A 17245-nucleotide genomic window follows, 5' to 3' on the forward strand; every position below is an offset into this window, starting at 1 on the left:
GAGCTAATACTGAAAAAGGTGTGAGCAAAAATCTAAATAAAAGAAGTGCTTGTTTGCTTAACTAAAACCACATAATATTCATCTGACCAGCAACCGTGCAGGTGATTGTTTAAACTTAGGCCTTCTATTGCACTGGCCTAATTTTAAAAGCAGAACTTGTCTGTTTTAACAGCTAAATATTGCCACTAAAAATATGTGCCTTTCCTTTCATTTACAGATAAATACACACATCCACTATCTCAAAGGCCCCTCGCAATCTCCACAGCCTGCCACAAAATGTCCTTCTTGATCTCTGTCCTTCATTTGATCTATCTAACAAAGTATCAAAGACTTCATTAAAATCCCCCCCCACACACACACACATTTCACTATGTAAGCCACATTGAGCCTGCAAATAGATGGGAAAATGTGGGGTACAAATATAAAAACAACAATAAAATATACTGCGGGTCAACTCAATACGTTTGTATTTTACTAAAGGGCAATGGCCACTTCGTGGATTTCCCTTTTTTGACATTTGTTACCTGGGTAAAATGTAACAAATAAATAAATACTGGCTATCTAGTGAGCTAAATGGTCTAATTTTGTCCATTCGAGGGCTGAAAATACATGCATGAGTCATAATAAAGCATGCTGGGCCTGACAAATGCATATCTTTGACACAGTTTACAGTGTTATCTATCAGATTTCTCTGCTCACAGCACAGGGGGAAATTCATTTCTGTTTCCAGCTTTCAGTGTTGCTCTGTAGGTGGGTTCACGTTTCTGAAGGGTTTCCATTTCAGTTTTCATCTGCAGGTTTCTATTATTAGTTTGTGGTCGCTTACACGACATTTGAGGGCACTCTCTGTGTTTTGCATGTGTGACCAGAGTGAGGTATTCTGCTAGCATGTAGTTTCTGTTTAGGGATCTGCAAGAGTTCAGTATGTTTTGTTTTCCAATCTATACTTTCCAACACATGGTATATTGGTACTCTAGTGCCGGTAGCAGTATTTACAATGTTTGTGTTCTAGGAATTAGTGTCAGGCTCATCTCTGTGCTAATCAGTACCCCTTGGAGATCCAGGAAAGTCCAGGAGTGGGGCACCCCTCTTCACATCTAACTGGCTTCAAACTTCCAACCAATTGCAGGGAACGGACCTTCCAGTGATAAAGCCAGACATGGTCTTCTTCTGATCATGCAGTTACATGCTAGTAGCCACAAGAGGTATTAAGGTTGTACTGCCAATGTAATTAGTGGTAGCAGTAGCAGCATTGGCACTTCACCCCCTACCGAGCCCAGTTGACATCCCATGCTATTATTGTATTACAGGTTTGCTTCATGGCTGCAGAGAATTACTTTTTTACAGGGTTTTTTGTTAGTTCACTAGGTTCCTGATCGTGGAGGGAGTTTCTGCTCTTTCCAAGATGATACCAGAGTCTGAATATTCTGCTTGTCTAAGGAGTACTACTACTACTACTTATCATTTCTATAGCGCTACTAGACATACGCAGCGCTGTACACTTGAACATGAAGAGACAGTCCCTGCTCGACAGAGCTTACAATCTAATTAGGACAGACAAACAGGACAAATAAGAGATAAGGGAATATTAAAGTGAGGATGATAAAATAAGGGTTCTGAAAAAGTGAATAAGGGTTAGGAGTTAAAAGCAGCATCAAAAAGATAGGTTTTTAGCTTAGATTTGAAGATGGCCAGAGATGGAGCTTGACGTACCGGCTGAGGAAGTCTATTCCAGGCATATGGTGCAGCAAGATAAAAGGAACGGAGTCTGGAGTTAGCAGTGGAGGAGAAGGGTGCAGATAAGAGAGATTTACCCAGTGAACGGAGTTACCGGAGAGGAGTTTAGGGAGAGATGAGAGTGAAGAGGTACTGAGGAGCTACAGAGTGAATGCACTTATCTATATAAATAATTCCCACCTCCAACGTTCTGAAGCTCACTCCGTGCCACTGAAGCCCTGAAGCCTGCCCCTGAAGACCCCCCCTGTAGTGTTCGTAGGGTCTGAGCACCACTCATGGCCCCGCCCTCAGCCCCGCCCACCCCCACATAATTCGTAACTCCAACATTCTGAAGCTCACTCCATTCCACTGAAGCCCTGAAGCCCTAAAACCCTGAAGCCCTGTAGTCTTCGTAACCTCACTCAGCACCACTCATACAGCCGCCCACAGCCCAACCCCTCTCATGATACCCTCCCCCGCCGCCGCCACCACCAACAACATTGCACCCCCCCCTGCCGACGACCCTCCCGCCACCACCACACCCCCCCCCCCCCCATCGCCTACCTTTGCTGGCGGAGGACCCCAATCCCCGCCAGCTGAGGTCATGTTCTTCCTTCAAAAGGTTTCCTCCTTCTGTTTCTGACATCCTGCATGTTGAACGTGCAGGACGTCAGACTCACAGAACGAAGGCTTGCTGAGCTGATCTTTGTTCTGTGAGTCTGACATCCTGCACGTACAACGTGCAGGATGTCAGAAACAGAAGGTGGAAGCCTTTTGCATGAAGAAGATGACCTCAGCTGGTGGGGGTTGAGGTCCCCTGCCAGCAAAGGTAGGCGACGGCAGGTTGGCGGCGGGAGGGTCATCGGCAGGGGGAGAGGGTCCTGGAACTCGAAGGGGAGGGGGGTCATACAACAAGGAGCACAGCGCGTCAAATCAAGCAAACTCCAAGGGAGGGGGAGGGGTGCCGCTGTGCAACTCGACGGGGAGGAATGCCTGACGACACACAGAGGGACGGAAAGAGGTAGGGAGGGGGCCATGGAAACTTGCTAGCGCCCGTTTCATTGCTAACAGAAACGAGCCTTCTTCTCTAGTAAGTCAATAAGAGGAGTTTGAACTGTATGCGGAAATGGATAGGGAGCCAGTGAAGTGACTTGAGGAGAGGGCTAATATGAGCATAGTGACATTGGTGGAATATTAGTCGTGCAGCAGAATTTTGAACAGATTGAAGAGGAGAGAGATGGCTAAGTGGGAGACCTGTGAGAAGCAAGGTGCAATAGTCTAAGCGAGAGGTGATAAGAGTGTGGATGAGGGTTCTGGTAGTAATGGAAATTGTCACAGTTCTAGTCTGTACATTGTAAAATCAAGGGTCTGTGGATGTAGAATTTTTATGTATGGAAGCGAGGCACACATTTCTATGGGATTCTACTCTATTTAAATCATTTTGGGTTAGTGATCGTTCCCAGGCTTCACCCTATTACAGGAAAATTTATTGATGTTCTCTAGTAATTGTCATAGTAACTTTATTGTGAGATTAACATTGACCACGGGTTTGTTTATTGCATAATAGACTCTTAGGGCATTTCTTGTACTGTTGTTTTAGCCAATTTAAAGCTCCCAAGTGCACTTAATGTCAGTTCATTAAATAATAGTAATGTGAGTAACATAGCAGATGACGGCAGAGAAAGACCTGTACGGTCCGTCCAGTCTGCCCAACAAGATAAACTCTTATGTGCTACTTTATGTGTATACCTGATTTGTATCTGCCATTTTCAGGGCACAGACCGTAGAGGTCTGCCCAGCACTAGCCCCGCCTCCCAAACACTAGCCCCGCCTCCCCCCACCGGCTCTGCCACCCAATCTCCGCTAAGCTTCTGAGGATCCATTCCTTCTTATAACTCTGAAGTATTTATTTATTTATTGTGAACATTTATATCCCACATAATCCCACCAAGGCAGGCTCTATGTGGCTTACAACGTTAAAGGAATAGTACAATACAATAAGGCATATGCAAGATGGAGCAGGAATAGAGGAAGAGAAGAGAGGGGGTCAACAGGGGAGAGGAATGAGGGAGTACAGGGGATCAAGCAGGAGTGGAGTAAGAACGATTACACAGGTAAGTCTTTAGAGATTTCTTGAATAGGCTGTGGTCGGCTGTCTCTTTCAACGGAGATGGTAGAGCGTTCCAAAAACGGGGGCATGTGTAGCTGAACGACGAGGCAAAGAGCAGCTTATATCTCAAGTTCCTGCAGTTAGCAAAGTGCAGAGTCAAATAGGTGCGGGAGGACTTCACGGAATTCCTGGGCGGGAGGTCGATAAGGCTAAACATATAGGATGGGGCCTCCCTGTAGACAATCTTGTGAACGAGAACACAGACTTTGAATTCAAGCCAGTGGAGCTTTTCACGGAGGGACTTTGCTGCCTCAAACCGCGATTTGCCAAATAGCAGTCGCGCCACTGTGTTCTGTGTAGTCTGTAGCTTCTTGAGGACGTGCTCCTTGCAACCAGTATAAATTCCATTGCAGTAGTCAAAGTGACTTAAGACGAGTGAGTATGTACTAGTTCTTGAGTAAGTTAAATATGCATTTGTGTTGAGGACTATTTGGCTGTGGGTTAAATAAGAGAGTTATAATTATAATTTGCTATAAGCATCTAGCAGATTTAGCACCTAATTTCCTGACATACATTAATGCACCTTAATATTCATTAGTTTAAGTGCATAGTTAGTAAAGAGGCACCATTGAAATGAATGGGGCATGCCTTATTTAACGTGTCAAATTGCATTAACACACATTAACACATTAATGTGTGTCAGTAAATAAGGGCCTTTTTAATTTAAACCATCTGGAATAGGGGACAAAATAATCAGATCATATGTGTACAACAAGCATTTGGCTTCTAAGTTATAGTTTCAGTCCTGTGTTTATCCTACAGTAGTAGTATCAGTGAGTGTCGATGGCTCCTGCCATAGGGGGTCTTTTACTAAGCCACAGTAGCGTTTTTAGCTTGCAGTAGAAAGCAGCTGGTGGTAAATGCTGAGACACCCATTATATTCCTATGGGCATCTCGGCGTTTATTGCCAGCTGATTTCTACCATGAGCTTAACACACTACTGCGGCTTAGAAAAAGACCCCCCCCCCCCCCCCCCCCAGTGAAGTGGTGCCACAATTCCTTCACTGCCTTTAAACTTATGCATATACATGGGGGTAGTTCTCAAAATGTCACCTAAAGTTAGGTGCTAGAATGATGCATGCTAAGCACGAATTTTATATCAGAAATTATGCCTGTAATTGCCACTATAAAATACTAGCATAAGTCTGAAGTTATGCACCTAACTTTAGGTCTGAGCCAGCTGAAAGGCTGGTATATCTGCTCTGAAGAGTAACCTAGTGGTTTGTGCAGTGGACTTTGATCCTGGGGAACTGAGTTCAATTCCCACTGCAGTTCCTTGTGACTCTGGGTAAGTCAATTAACCAGTGGTGTGCTGGTAAATTTTTAACAACAGGTTCTCTCCCCGGTCCACCTCGGCGCCCCCCTGTCCACCTCTGTGCCCCCCATCCATCTCTGCACCCCCCCCCCCCCGTCCACCTCTGCGCCCCCCAAAATTGCACAGCTGGCTATAGCGGGGGGAAGGGGGGGGGCAATGCATTACTCTCTCCAGGGGAAAAAAATTAAATGATCCCAGGTTCCAATCTAATTCATGTTTAATATGGGATAAAATGCCATAAATAAGTAAATAAATATAAACTTTTAACATTCAGCACCTGATTCTCAAAGTGGACATACTCCAAGCACTATATAATGAAAATAAAACATTTTTTTTCTACCTTTGTTGTCTGGTGACTTTGTTTCTCTGATCATGCTGGCCCAGTATCTGATTCTGCTGCTCTCTATCTGTTCCCTTGACTCCGTTTCCAGGGCTTCCTTTCCATTTATTTCTTTTCTTTCCTCCTTTCTTCTTCATTTCTGGTCCTCCGCAGACTTGACTGTACAGTGGATCCAGCTTCTGCCTATTTTCTCCATCCATGTGCAGTTTCTCTCCTCACTTCCTTTTCCCTCATCTAATCTCCTTCCTCTATCTTCCCTCCGTGTCCAGCATTTCTTCTCTCTCCCTTGTCCCTTCCCTCCCCTCCATCCATGTCCAGAATTTCTCTTGCCCTCCCCTCCATCCATGTCCTGAAACTCTCCTCTCTCCCCTGCCCCCCTCTATCCATCCATACCCAGCAATTGTCTTCTCTCCCCTGCCCCCCTACCCATCCATGCCCAGCAATTCTCTTCTCTCCCCTGCCCCCTCTATCCATTCATGCCCAGCAATTCTCTTCTCTCCCCTGCCCCCCTCTATCCATTCATGCCCAGCAATTGTCTTCTCTCTCCTGCCCTCCATGTCCAGCAATTGTCTTCTCTCCCCTGCCCCCTCTACCCATCCCTGCCCAGCAATTGGCTTCTCTCCCCTGCCCCCCTCTACCCATCCCTGCCCAGCAATTGGCTTCTCTCCCCTGCCCCCCTCTACCCATCCCTGCCCAGCAATTGGCTTCTCTCCCCTGCCCCCCTCTACCCATCCCTGCCCAGCAATTCTCCTCCCTCCCCTGCCCTCCCCTCCCGCTCCCAAACATGTGCAGCGATTTTCCTTCGCCCCCCACCGTCCCCTCCCGCTCCCATCCATCTTGTTTAGTACCTCTCCGTTGAAGCGCCGCCTTATTAAAGCCCTGCTGCATCTCCAGCCTTCCCTCCCTGCTTGCTTCGATGAGTTCTTTCGTGCCCATAGTCCCGCCTTCTGACGTCCAAAGATAAGAGGCCAAAAAGCACTTTTACAAGTTACTTCCAAATAGACTTGTCACAGGCTAGGTCACACCAATTAATACCAACTAGCAGCTAATTATTATATTAAGGTATGTGTGAAACTGACACTATTCTATAGCTTGTATGCATAATGTTTGTTTACTAAGGGGTCCTTTTACTAAGCTGTGGTAAAAGGGGGCCTGAGTTAGTGTCAGCGCATGTTTTTGGTGTGCGCTGAGGCCCTCTTTTACCACAGTGGGGAAAAAGCTGTCTTTTTTTTCTTGACAAGAAATAGCTGTGTGGTAAGTGAACCACTTACTGTGCGGCCATAGAGAGAACAAAAGACCAGGTCACATGGTGTTTGCTGATCGGTTGGCTGGTCTTTTGTTCTCTCTGTGGATTAACTTGTTTTTATAACCATGTGCATACATAAAGGAATTATTCAAGCCAATCAGCTTCTTCTCAGAGAAGTTTGTGACCCCTGAGGCAGGCGCTTTGGCGCCGAAACATGGACCGTATCGGGTCCTTGATATGAATATTCTGAATAAACTGTTTTTTGATATTACCTCCCTATTGGTTTGCGCATTTGTCAGCCTCTACTTTTCCTGTTTTGCTGCCCAATTACCGCCAGGTAAGCACCAGCACTACAAAAATATTTTTTTAGCACCAGAAATGGCACACGCTGGGGGTGGGAACTACCGCTGGGCTCCTGCGATAGCCTGATGGTAGTTTCAGATTGGCGCATGGCAAGTCCTTTGCCACACACCACCCCGACCATTTTAACAAGTATTTTCAGTAGCATGCACCACCAGCCTCTGCAGAAAGAGTATAGCAAAGAAGAATGCTACTTTCTACACTCTATGAGATGATGGAGTCGGGAGAGCCTCTTATTATGAGTCTAGATATGACATTATAGTGGTTGGACTGAATGGTTGGTAGAGAAATTTCCTACATGGTCCAGCAGTGGTTTATTTTGTGTTAGGAATTCGCAGTTGAAATTGTTTGGGGGAGGAGAAGAGAGATAAGACATAAACCTCGCCACACTGGGATAGACCAAAGGTCCATCTAGCCCAGCACCCTGTCTCCGACAGTGGCCAATCCAGGTCACAATCACCCGACAAGATCCACGGAGCAAAGCATTTTGTACTGCTTGTCCCAGGAATATTGGATTTTTCCCTACGTCCATTTAATAACATTCTATGGCCTTTTCCTTCAGGAAGTCGTCCAAACCTTTCTTAAACTCTGCTAAGCTAACCGCCTTAACCACATTCTCCGGCAACGAATTCCAGAGTCGAATTATGCGCTGAGTAAAAAAAAAATTCTCTTATTTGTTTTAAACTTACTGCACTCCAGCTTCATCGCATGCCCCCTTGTCCTAGTATTTTTGGAAAGCGTAAACAGATGCTCCATATCTATCTTTTCCACTCTACTCATTATTTTATATACCTCTATCATATCACCCCTCAGCCACCTTTTCTCCAAGCTGAAGAGCCCCAGACGCTTTAGCCTTTCCTCATGGGAAAGTCGTCTCATCCCCTTAATCATCCTTGTCACCCTTCTCTGCACCTTTTCTAATTCCACTATATCTTTCTTGAGGTGCGGCGACCAGAATTGAACACAATCGCACCATGGACCGACACAGTGGCATTATAATATCCTCATTTTTGTTTTCCATCCCTTTCCTAATAATACCTAACACTCTCTAACCTTTTTTTTTATTTTTTACATTTGATAATTGTTTTACTACTGTCAGGCAAGTCAAGTGACCTGATAGCAGCTGACCACACATTTAGAAAAACAACCTGAGAAGGCGGCAACTAGGCTTCATCAACTTCTAACTTGATTTTAGAATAAGCCACATTGAACTCAAACTCGTTTGGGATAATGTGGGATAAAAATGTCACAAATAAATAAATAAACGAGTAACTTACAGAATACTGTCGACGCTCACACTAACACCATCTCTACAGCTGGCATAAGCGCTCATGCCTAAATGTTAAGTGTGTATATACCTGATTATGCTAGAATTCTATAAAGGAAAGTTCGGGCCCAATATTCAGAAAAAGCTGTGCTCCTAAATTAACCTCCTAAATCTGTGCCCTATTTTCAGCCCAAATTAGGAAACTAAATTTCACCTGGAAATTCATCATAATTTAGGAGTTTAAAAGTTAAGTTCAAAAAATTAGGCCTCAAAAAGCATAGAAAGGAAAATCTCATTCAAAAAATCTGGAAGAAAATATCATTATAAGAAGCAACAAAAATCCCACAGAGTGCTATCACACAGAAAATCTCCTACGTAGGTATCACAGATCATGCAATACTGTCTTTATTGAATTCTTGCTGCCCACGCTTCATCCGAACGCCTAACATTGAGCGCCATTTACTGAATCTACTCCTTAATGTATAGCTCTTGGCTTTGGCCTGTGGGGTGCCCCCGTGGTCTATTCTATGCCCAGTAATATCCAATGTTTATCTGACTCCCTTGCAGAAGGTCATAAAGCAATATGGGATTATATGTCAGTTGTTCATTAATGATATTCAGTTACGTGAAGAGGTTGACTGAGACCAACTTCAGGCTATGGAGTTCCTTAATGGCTGTCTGACTGGTTTATTCTCAGAACTCCCATGGTAGACCCAACAGCACACATCCCATTTTGCTGAAACAGTGCAGAAAAATAGTCTCCAATGCTCAAAGGAAATGCTATTGCAATTATATGCACACTGCAAATGTGAAAGCAAAGGGAAGGCACGTGCTTGGCACCAGGGGCATAGCCAGACTTCGGCGGGAGGGGGGTCCAGAGCCTGAGGTGAGGGGGCACATTTTAGCCCCCCCTCCCCCGCCATTGCCGACCCCCCCCCCCCCGCTGCCACCACCACCACCACCAACAACAACAACTTTGACCCCCCCACCAACGACCCTCTCGACCCCCCCTCTCGCCACCAATCCTCCCCTGCCATCGCGGTCCCCTACCATTGCTGGTGGGGGACCCATTGTACGTGCAGGACATCAGACTCAGAAACAGAATGAAGAAAGAAGAGGACCTCGGCTGGCAGGGGTTGGGGTCCCCCGCCAGCAAATGTAGCAGACGGCGACGGCGGGTTGACGGCAGGAGGGGGGTCGAGAGGGTCGTCAGCAGGGGGTCCAGGGCCAAATCTAGGGGGGCTGAAGCCCCTGTGGCACATGGGCAGAAGATGTTTACGGTAAGCGCAGGCAAACCTGACCAAGCAGTGCACTTCAGCGCCACTCTTCTGTTCCCTTAAATATACGTGAGTAATATATAGTAAATGCCCAACAAGATAAACTCATTTACATGGTATGTGATACTTTATATGTGTACCCGAGTTTGACTTGTCCTTGCCAGCACTTACAGACTTGCCTGGACTTTCCTCTGTTTCCATAAGAAATCAAAACTAGCAGATTTTAAACAGGAAATCAAAAGAAATCCTATCTTTAAACCTACCGCCAACAGCAAGAGCACAGTTTGTTTGTGCACTGTTCTCTGAGTATTGGAAAGGCATGGCAAATGACGTCATTAGCACACATTTGACTACATTTAAATACTATTTGCGGCCATCTGTGCTGCACAAATTGTTTCCTTCGCTAAATCCCTCTGAATATTCCGTGCACATTTATAGGCGCGCTATTTCTACTAGCCCCAGCGCCTTCCAGGAGAACCCTGATACATGTTGTGGGAGAAAGGGTAACTTCTCAGATGGTCTTGTTATATTAACCCCTGGATTCTATATAGCATGACCAAAATTGCACGCACAATTCCAGTCATGTTCTGGATTTGGACACACAATTTAATTACTTAACAAGCCAATTACCACTTAACAAGCAATTATTGATACTAATTGGCATTAATTTATGCGCTCAACTTGCTAGGTGTATTCTGTAACGTGGTGCACGTAAATTCTAATGCAAGCTGCCTAGAGTTTGGCGCAGGCACGGCTACTAGGCATATTCTATAAACCGGCTAGGCATATTCTATAAACCACACCTAATCTAGGCATGGTTTATAGAATACGCATAGGCGGAAACATTTTCGATACTTATTTTTCAGGCAGCATGTATAGAATCTAGTCTTAAATGCTTTTGGGGCTCCACTGTCATTCCAATGGTTACTGATAATTAAAATGTATTGGAGTGGCGGTGGGGAGAGGGGTTGCCTAATTACAGATGTAAGAACATAAGGGGAAAGGGAAAAGGGACTTGATATACTGCCTTTCTGAGGTTTTTTTTTTTTGCAACTACATTCAAAGCAGTTTACATATATTCAGGTACTTATTTTGTACCAGGGGCAATGGAGGGTTAAGTGACTTGCCCAGAGTCACAAAGAGCTGCAGTGGGAATTGAACTCAGTTCCCCAAGATCAAAGTCCACTGCACTAACCACTAGGTTACTCCTCCGCATAAGTATTGCCATACTGGGACAGATCGAAGGACCATCAAGCCCAGTATCCTGTTTCCAACAATGGCCAATACAGGTCACAAGTACCTGGCAAGATCCCAAAACAGTACAATATATTTTATGCTGCTTATCCTAGAAGTAAAAAAGTGGATTTTCCCCAAGTCCATGTTAATAATGCCTTATGGATTTTTCTTTTTTTAAACCCTGCTAAGCTAACTGCTTTTACTACATTCTCTGGCAGCAAATTCCAGAGTTTAATTACACATTGATTGAAGAAATATTTTCTTTGATTCATTTTAAATTTACTACTTTATAGGTTCAATGCATGCCCCCTGGTCCTAGAATTTTTGGAAAGAGTGAACAAGTGATTCACTTCTACCCATTCCACTCCACTCATTATTTTATATACCTGTATCATATCGCCCCTCAACCATCTTTTCTCTAAGCTGAAGAACCTTTCCTCATAGGGAAATCATCCCATCCCCTTTATCATTTTCGTTCCACATCTCTGTACCTTTTCTAATTCCACTATATCTTTTTGGAGATGCGGTGACCAGAATTGCACACAGTATTCAAGGTGCGGTCACAGCATGGAGCGATACAAAGGCATTATAACATCTTCGTTTTTATTTTCTATTCCTTTCCTAATAATACCTAACATTCTATTTGCTTTCTTTGCCGCTGCAGCACACTGAGCAGAGAGTTTCAAAGTATCATCAACAATGACTCTTACATCCTTCTGGTCGGTGACTCCTAACGCGGAACCTTGCATCACATAACTATAGTTCGGGTTCCTCTTTCCCACATGCATCACTTTGCACTTGCTCGCAATAAACATGATCTGTCATTTGGAAGCCCAGTCTCCCAGTCTCGTAAGGTCGTCTTGCAATTTTTCACAATCCTCTTGCAATTTTAATTACCTCACTAGTTATTCCCATATCTAGATCATGTATAAATATGTTAAAAATCAGCGGCCCCAACACAGACCCCTGGGGAACCCCACTATCTACCCTTCTCCATTGAGAATACTGACCATTTAACCCTATGTTCTCTTTTCTATCTTTTAACTAGTTTTTAATCCACAATAGGACACTACCTCCTATCCCGTGACTCTCCAGTTTCCTCGGGAGTCTTTCATGAGGTACTTTGTCAAACACCTTTTGAAAATCCAGATACACAATATTGACCAGCTCAACTTTATGCACGTTTGTTCACTCCTTCAAAGAAATGTAATAGCATGGTAAGGCAAGATTTCCCTTCACTGGTTCCAATATTCAAAGGCAATTATCTGCTTAACAGATGCTATTAACCAGGTAAGTGCTGGCAAGAGGGATATTCAGTTGCACAAATGCTGAATAAATCCTCTAAGCACCTTGGCACTGCCAAAAAGGTTCATAGGCAGAACTGGAGGTTATCTGGTTAGTGGCCATATAGACTGCTAATCGGATAGCTAACCAGATAAAGTTAGGATAACAAAATGGTTGTCCTAACTTTATCTGGTTAGCAGTCTGAATATTGGCACTAACCGGATAGCACTTCCAGGTCAGCACTGAAAACAGATATTCAGCTGCAGCTGGTACCCAGGAAGGGGCACTGACCATCTAATTTCATTTTAACTGCTGTAGCTAGCATTTTACTTAACAATGACCACCACAGTTAAATATTGGCCTCAGTATCTTTGCATTGCTGTGGCTGGAAATGTGATATTCTTGGCTGTGACAACACAAGAAAATGTTATCATTGGATTCACTGACCTGACCTAAGGGGTCCTGTTTACTAAACTGCATTATCCCCCTGATGCTCTAAAGGTCGCAAAAAATTGTGCATGCAAATTTAGGGGTGTTCCCGATTTGCATGCCCGCAATTTAATAGAATAACGAGCAAATTAGTGCCCATAATTGGCTTTTTAACAAGCAATTGTTGGCACCAATTAGATTTAATTGGGACTAATACATGTAAAGTTGGGCACAGGATCTGTGCCTAAAATTTACGCACAGTCCTAAAAAGGGGGTGCAGAATGAGAGGGTTATGGGCATTTCAGGGCAGAATCAGGGTGTGGTTTTGAGCTGCATGCATAATTATAGAACATGGGTGCTCCATGCATGAATTTAGGTGTGTGCATTTGCACCACATTTTTATTTGCGAATACGGAATATTACAGACTTTAAGGAATTTAAAAGAGAGCTTAAAACTTTATTATTCATGAAATCCTACAGCTGCTACTACTACTACTTAACATTTCTAAAGCGCTACTAGGGTTACGCAGCGCTGTACAATTTAACATGGAAGGACAGTCCCTGCTCAAGGAGCTTACAATCTAAAAGACAGGTGTACAATCTAGAGACAATCTAAACAATCTAAAGACAAGTGTAGAGTCCGTCTGATAGGGCATACTATATTTCTTGAAAGGTTAGGTACCGAAAGCAGCATTGAAGAGGTGAGTTTTAAGCAGAGATTTGAAGATGGGTAGGTAGGGGGCTTGGCGTAGGGGTTGAGGAAGATTGTTCCAGGCAGTGGTGGAGAAGGGTACTGAAAGGAGGGATTTGTCCTGAGAGCGGAGGTTACGGGCGGGAACATAGGGGGAGATGAGGGTAGAGAGGTAGTGAGGAGCCGCAGACCGGGTGCATTTGTAGGTAAGGAGGAGAAGCTTGAATTGTATGCGGTATCTGATCGGAAGCCAGTGAAGTGACTTGAGGAGAGGGGTGATATGAGTATATCGGTTCTGGCGGAATATAAGACGTGCGGCAGCATGCATGATATGCTAATATTTACTTTAGGACTTTGAGTTGTTAAATATTTTGAACTGTCTTTTGTTGTTGTTTTACTTGTTTTTAGATTGTGTATGTAATTATGTAATCCGCTGAGAACGAAGGATCGAGCAGAATAAAAATTTTTAAATAAATAAATTTGCACGTGACCTCTCTGCTTAAGCGGTTAATCTATAAATCATACTGAACTTCAGGCGTGGCTTACAGAATACTGCTTATGCAGGTATTTTTCAGCCCTGATTTTTTAGGCACCATTTATAGAATCTAGCCCTATGTGCAAATGCATGCTTAATGCAGGAAAAATGGCCTAACGCAGGATGCAATAAAACAATTTGTGTTATTTGTGCCACTGGTGCGTGCAAACCATACTTTTTTTGTGGAGGGGGTATGTGAGGGTGGAGAATGAGCGAGTAAGTGATATTGAGCTAGTGCGCTGACATTAGCGCATGCTAACTGAATAACATTGACCTAACGTGAGAGTCCTTAGCGCTTCCTAAATGGAAGGTGGTAAGTGCTCCCAAGTTAATTTTTCAGTGGCTGCAAACTAATGCTAACCAGAAAAAGATATAATTGAATTTGTGGCCATGCTACAAATGGGCTTAACGTGCAGAAAACACATTTACTAGCACAGCTTAGCAAAAGGCCCCTAAGTTTGTTAGCATGAAGTTAATTTTCATTTTCAAGAAAATTTATTATTTGAAATATTGACAATTCTCCTGTTTTTTTTTTTTTTTCTTCCTGCCTCAGCTCTGGTGGCGTGTTCCAGTATGGTCTTTGGGAGATACAACAGCGAAAACTAATCACTATATGATATTAAAAGATGATGCAGCTTCTTGCTATGATAATATTGCTCAAGCTTGGTGGAAAGGATACATTCCTTTCTTTCTAGTCACCACACCTGGCTCAAGTTTACAAGCTCCAAAGACAAATCTAAGTCTTTTGGATATGCCATTGATCAGAAGCCAAGACAAAACCACAGCAGGCCACAATGAAGTCTATGCCAAAGTTTGAAATGATCTTGACTCTGATAGCCTGAGGATTTCAGGAAACTTTTGTACAAGAAGTTGAGTTTTCAGTGATGCAAAATCTCATGATGCCCTTGGCAAGCTCCAATCAGCTCTACTGTGACTGCTGTGCTGGAGCATATGTAAGAATGATCTGATCATTAACAAAAGGAGGAGGAAGTCCTTGATAATGAACATAGAACATGTAATCAAGACCGATTAATTGTCTTTACTGGATTCAACTTTTCTAATATTCTTAATATCTTTAGGTAAAGTAATCACAGAAAATCTCTTCGGTCCCCACATGAATGCGAGACACGCATAGGAGAAGGAAAACAATCATGGAAAACCTCATTATTTATATGACCTTACGATAAAAAAAATCCTATATTAAAATGCCATCTAGTAATGGTACAATATCACCATTACTCTGTGAAGCAGATGCTGATTTCCTAAATTTCTTGTACGCGATCACGTACACTATCATTCTAGTTCCTGGTTTAATTGGAAACATATTAGCTCTGTGGTTATTTTATGCATATATTAAAGAGACAAAAAGAGCTGTAATATTTATGATTAATCTAGCAATTGCGGATTTAGCTCAAGTTCTGTCCTTGCCTCTAAGGATTTTTTATTATCTGAATCACTCCTGGCCGTTTGGTGAAGTGCTCTGCATGTTCTGTTTCTACCTGAAGTACGTAAATATGTATGCAAGCATCTACTTCTTGGTGTGCATCAGTATACGACGTCTCTTGTTCCTACTTTACCCCTTCAGGTACAGTGATTGCAGACGCACCTATGATGTATACATTAGCTTTGCCGGGTGGATTGTTGTCTTTGCTGCCTGCTTGCCTTTCCCTCTCTTAAGACTCGATAGTGACAACAATCAGACATGTTTTGTAGACCTTCCTCTAAAGAATATTGGCACCGTTAATTCCATTATGATGATGACCCTAGGTGAGCTCTTTGGGTTTGTCACGCCCCTCGTCACAGTTTTGTATTGTTCCTGGAAGACTATATACTTATTGAAAGAAACCAATTCAATTTCTCATGACCTGGGAGAGAAAAAGAAAGCTTTAAAGATGATCTTGACCTGTACTGTGGTGTTTTTGATCTGTTTTGCACCCTACCATATCAGCTTTCCTTTGCACTACTTGGCCAAATCCAGTCAAATAAGCGACTGCTCCAGTAGGAAGGCAATATTGACATTTCATCCCGTGGCACTGTGCCTTGCTAGCATGAATTCGTGTCTAGATCCCATCATTTACTACTTTACCACTGATGAGTTCAAAAGGAGGCTTTCAAGGCAAGACAGTATGGAACTACATAACAAAGACACTGTGAAAAAGCAACTCAAAGCTGAACAGTAGTAGTTTCATGTGAAGCAACAAGATTGGACTCGCTGTCTTTCCCAGACCACTTCAGCTATGTTATTGTAAAGAGTACACTGAAAAAAAACAAAACACTTTGTGCATTTTCTGTGAATTTTGAATTTATGCATTCAGCATTTTCTTGGAGAGGGGGAGTTTGTTTTTGAAATTGTAAAATTGATATACTGTAGGTATTCAGCATGAACCAAAGGAGCAAGCTTACCATTGACTTGACTTGAACAGATAATCCTTTGCTGATTGCGTCTTACCACACTGTGATAGAACTAGTGAACCCAAAAGAATGAACAGATATCTGGAATCAGCAGTTTTACTAGTATTCCACTGTATAAATAAATGTGTTTTCATAATATCACAAGCACTGCTGCACAAGAAGCTAACATGAGTCTACATATTTAGAAAGTTATTTATATACAGACCTTCTGAGATGTATCTACTCCTGTAAGGTTAACATTAAAATGTTTTCAGTATATTGGATCTAGGTTTAATTTACATTAAGTTATAAAACTCTGGATATGTGTTTTGTATGTTCAAAGCTCACATTTGATAATAAAATATTAAACAGCTGAAAGTCTGATTGTATTCTCAAACACAGAATTGGTGTGACTACAGCAAAAAAGATAATGTTGAATCGAGACACATTTGTATACTACTACTACTTATCATTTCTATAGCGCTACTAGACGTACGCAGTGCTGTACACTTGAACATGAAGAGACAGTCCCTCTCGACAGAGCTTACAATCTAATTGGATTCTGGAAAGCAGAGCCCTATCCAAGCGGTCCTTTTACTAAGGTGTACTAAAAAATGGCTTGCGTTAGTGTAGGCGCAGGTTTTGTGTGCACGCCAATCAATTTTTCAGCACGCCTGTAAAAAAGGATTTTTTTTTACATTTTTGCTGAAAATGGACGTGTGGCAAAATCAAAATTGCCACATATCCATTTTGGGTCTATGACCTTACCGCAGCCATTGACCTAACGGTAAAGTCTCATGCAGTAACCGGGCAGTAATGACCTACGTGTGTCAAATGACACTTGGCGCGCATCTGATATACGTGCATCCGAAAATAACATTATTTTTTGGATGCGCGGCAAAAACAAAATTACCACAACAGCCACACGGTAACCGGGTGATGACTCCATTTTGGCACACGGGCGCACGTAGACGCTTACGTAGCTTAG

The 17245-nt window shown here is 43.1% G+C and overlaps 1 protein-coding gene across 1 annotated transcript in view; it reads left to right on the forward strand.

The window, feature by feature from the left end:
* The window catches only part of GPR174 (G protein-coupled receptor 174), a 28446-nt gene extending 11848 nt beyond the window's left edge, over positions 1 to 16598 (forward strand). The window contains exon 2 of the mRNA XM_030210547.1: positions 14420 to 16598. Coding sequence (XP_030066407.1) covers positions 15072 to 16046 — 975 coding nt within the window. The 5' untranslated portion in view covers positions 14420 to 15071 and the 3' untranslated portion in view covers positions 16047 to 16598. The remainder of the gene's footprint in view (positions 1 to 14419) is intronic.
* The last annotated feature ends 647 nt before the right edge of the window (positions 16599 to 17245 follow it).

The sequence above is a fragment of the Microcaecilia unicolor genome, chromosome 7 (assembly GCF_901765095.1).
Source record: "Microcaecilia unicolor chromosome 7, aMicUni1.1, whole genome shotgun sequence".
Classification (NCBI taxonomy): Eukaryota; Metazoa; Chordata; class Amphibia; order Gymnophiona; family Siphonopidae; genus Microcaecilia; species Microcaecilia unicolor.